The sequence below is a fragment of the Solanum dulcamara genome, chromosome 4 (genome assembly GCF_947179165.1).
Source record: "Solanum dulcamara chromosome 4, daSolDulc1.2, whole genome shotgun sequence".
Lineage (NCBI taxonomy): Eukaryota > Viridiplantae > Streptophyta > Magnoliopsida > Solanales > Solanaceae > Solanum > Solanum dulcamara.
Genome location: NC_077240.1, coordinates 28,156,762 through 28,160,513, shown reverse-complemented (window position 1 = coordinate 28,160,513; position 3,752 = coordinate 28,156,762). Strand labels below are relative to the sequence as shown.

At 34.1% G+C, this 3,752-nt stretch overlaps 1 protein-coding gene across 1 annotated transcript; it reads right to left on the bottom strand.

Moving 5' to 3' along the window:
• Positions 1-315: 315 nt before the first annotated feature.
• On the bottom strand, positions 316-3,399 carry LOC129884926 (endo-1,3;1,4-beta-D-glucanase-like). Its single transcript, XM_055959194.1, has 7 exons — positions 3,085-3,399; positions 2,600-2,621; positions 2,367-2,490; positions 1,785-1,875; positions 1,613-1,702; positions 802-902; positions 316-633 (listed from the first exon to the last, which is right to left on the bottom strand). Exons 1-7 carry the CDS (start codon positions 3,233-3,235, stop codon positions 493-495), a joined length of 720 nt encoding a protein of 239 aa, XP_055815169.1. The 5' UTR covers positions 3,236-3,399; the 3' UTR covers positions 316-492.
• Between the last annotated feature and the right edge of the window lie 353 nt (positions 3,400-3,752).

Below are 3,752 nucleotides of genomic sequence, written 5' to 3'. Positions count from 1 at the left end.
CGGTTGGGAAGATAGGTGCTATCACGATTTCTATTTTTGGGTCGTGACAACCTCGAATAAACCAACACTTCAGTGTCCCAACACAATTTTAACTAATCGCCTTCATCTCAATCTCTTATTAGCTAGGATCGAACGTATAATTTTGTATATATTCCACTCTACTCAGGTTATTATCCTTCTAATGCTAAATAATTAATTTTTGTAAAGGAAATTAATGTTTCTCTAATAGTAGAAGTTCTCAACATCTGACGTATCCTTGCACAAACATACAAATTTGTATATTCAGAGTTTTAGAAAACTGGAAAACTTGAACAGTGCACCTGAAGAGTCCTATTGATGGCTCTTGCAAATTATTATCTCATAAACCAAACACAAACAACACTCATTTCTCATGTGGATGGAATCATTTGCTGCAGAGAAAGAAAACCCTCCTAACCTTTATTATTACCAAACACATACAAAGAAAACATGTCACTACACTGAAAGCAAATTTTACTTGACATGTTTCTCAAACCATCCCAACATATCTTGATGAGACTCTTCAGCAGATTTTACAGCAAATTCATCTTCATCATTGTACCTCACAGACCAGCCATGTGAAACCCCAGGAAAAATCTTCACAAATGCATCAACCTGCATCGAAAAAGCACCATAAACGTTCGATTCATTCATGTTGGCAGTAATACACTAGTGAAGTGCAATCCAAGTATCTTATAAACCTCTGTGGAACCAGTAATTGTTGGTAAACCATGTAGTCGTGCTTGCAATTCATGAAAAGCTTAAGCATCTAAAGTTTCCTACCTCAGGCTTCGCATTTAAGGCCATCTCAAATTGCTTGACAAGCTCAGGTGGAGATCTTCGGTCAATCTCCGCTCCCAATATTGAGATTGGAACCTTAACAGCTGAACACAACAACAATAAGGACTTATGACTTCAGAAATCAAAGGATCAAAATGCTAAATTATGAAAACTTAAACCCTGATACTGCATTAGATTTATGAAATCGTGCTCTAAATTGACAAGTAGAAAGAAGATGTTATGGAAAAAACCGTTAGGATCAAGTACTTACCATTATGCCAAAAGTTATAGCTAATAGCAAAGGTTCAACTGTATTTTTTAACTAAGTCTACCACGCAAGCATCATGTTCGATCATGACTATGACCCGACCCACCCTAGCCCCTCATGAGCCTTGCCTAAGATCAAGCGCTTACTATTATACCAAAAGCTATAGCTGATAGCAAAAGCGCGGCTTTATTTCTTAACTAAGTCCACCACGCAAGCGTCATGTTCGATCATGACTCTGGCCCGAGCCACCCTAGCCCCTCGTGGGCCTTTCCATAAGCAGGATGTTGGTATTACCCAACAAAAACACAATATATTTTAAATATTAAACAGATATGTTACAAAACCAACCCACCCCAAAAATGAGAGATGCTCAATAAAGATTTCATACTATAAAAAAGTATGCTTGAAGATGCAACCACGGCCTATTTGAAAATCATGTCTGAATATTCTCAATGTAGTGAACTCTTTATTTAGGTACACTGAATACTCATACAAAAAAGAGAAAGATAAGAAGAAAATAAAGAAGATCTAGTATCAAAATCATACCGTGCATATCATCTAAAGCAACAAATGAAGGATGCAATAGCACTGCAGCTTGGATATAAGCATATTTTGCTAGTTCCACGACTACCTTAGCTGGAACGAATTCAAAGTAACTCTTTAGCAAATTACTTTAACAAAGATAAAAAGAACTTGTAACCAGAGCAAGGAGAATGACCTCCCCAGCAGAAGCCTGCTGCTCCAATTTTAGTTACACCTTTGCTCTTTAAAGCTTCAATAACTGGTTTTGCATCTTCGAATCCTTGATCCTATAGCAACAAGTACATATACATCAGATAAAAGTGCAAACATGATAGGTCACCAGACACCATGAGAAAACAAACCAAAAATATTAAATCCCCTGAAATCTTAGCAGAACAAAAATGACAGTCCATTAGGATGGGTCTGCAACACTGTTGTTACTGCATGAAAAAAACAAGTTATCATGTTCTGTATAACAAGCATAACATGTTCTGTAATCTTTACTAGCAACGTCATTTTTGTATTTGTAACAGTCCCTCATTTGCATTTGTAGCTAAACCTTGAATCCAGGGGATACACCTACACCAGTAACCTCTTTGACAAGACTTAAGCTTTTAAGAATTTCCTACGGTATTCATGATCAAGTATTTTTTCGTAAGATTTCCAACATTTTTTCTAGGATGCATTTAAAACAAAGAAGCAGTGGATTAGGAAAAATTGCAGAAAAGGATTCATTAAAAATGAAACCTCAAAATCCATATTAGAAATAGGAACTCACCGGTCCATGATCAATTATCCATACTTCTAAAGGTCTCTCATCATTAGCTACATGGGGATCGCCACGGAGGAAATCAGGGACAACTACATAGAAGCCAGCTGCTGCAACTTTGTCTGCAAGCTTTCTATAATTTTGAAAGCAAGGATATCTATAAGTTTGAAGAATATACAGTATCTATTTACATCCAAAAGTAACAGAATTCACAACTGCATATCCATTCCTGCAAATCTTACCTCAACTTTGGAGCTTCATATCCTGCATATTAACAAAAAAGACAGACAATACTTAGAAAGTTCACTATGTTATTTGCTAATAGGAATATAATCAACACAAAGATACTCTTCTGTCAATCTCAATCAAAATAAGAGGAGGGGTGACAGGGCATTGGCAAGAATTATCCACTATTTTCCGGAATTTTTTTTCACTTTATTTGAAAATCTTTCATCATAAAAATTTTAAATACAACTCGACGTTGTATTTGAAGTTTAGAGATTATCTCACAACCTGTTTCACTTTCACTATATTTTCTTTTTCTAAAACTTTACCCTAAATTTGTTATTTTTATATAACAATATGAAATCTAATGACATTATGTGACTATCTATTTGGAGTATTATATATTGCCTTTTAGAGTAGATTTAATTCTAAATATTTTTTTGCAAAAACTTGAAATTAGCATTAAAAAAACACAAACTTGATAGCTAAAAAGAGAAATTACCAAAAATATCAGAAACAAGGATTACAGCTTGGGTGTAGTCAGCAGGACCAGAAATGTAGCAGTTGAACCCTCCAAGTTGTTGGACATGTCCAGCTCCTCCTTCTCCGCTCAGATAATTTGGTGGGTTTTCACAACACTCCGGACCGGACATAATAATAATAATAATAATAATAATAATAATAATAATAATAATAATAATAATAATATTGTTATTGTTATAAAATAAAACCTTGCGATGTACTAAACTAAAATAACAAGAAAATGGCAATCGATCGATAGAAAGGATCAAGTTTAGTTCTGTAAATTACTTTTCTTTCTACTTATGTTCCTATCTATGTTAATTACGAAAATAAGGACTATTTATAAGTCTTAAAAGTTTTGGACATAAAATATGTTATGGACCCCCATTGACTAGGACATCAAAGTAAGCTACAGTGAATGTCCACTAATTTTACAACTGTTACGGATTACAAATTAAACAAGTTATAAAACTCATATTCCTAACTTTGACTAAAAATAATACTCTGTCCCACTTATGTACCAAATGATTTAGATATATCTTTTCTTAATAATAAATAGGATTTAAATGTATCATCCACGTTAATAAAATAGGTTATGTTATACCGGACTAAATTAACGTCAGCTCTCACGTCAGATTTCTATTTTTT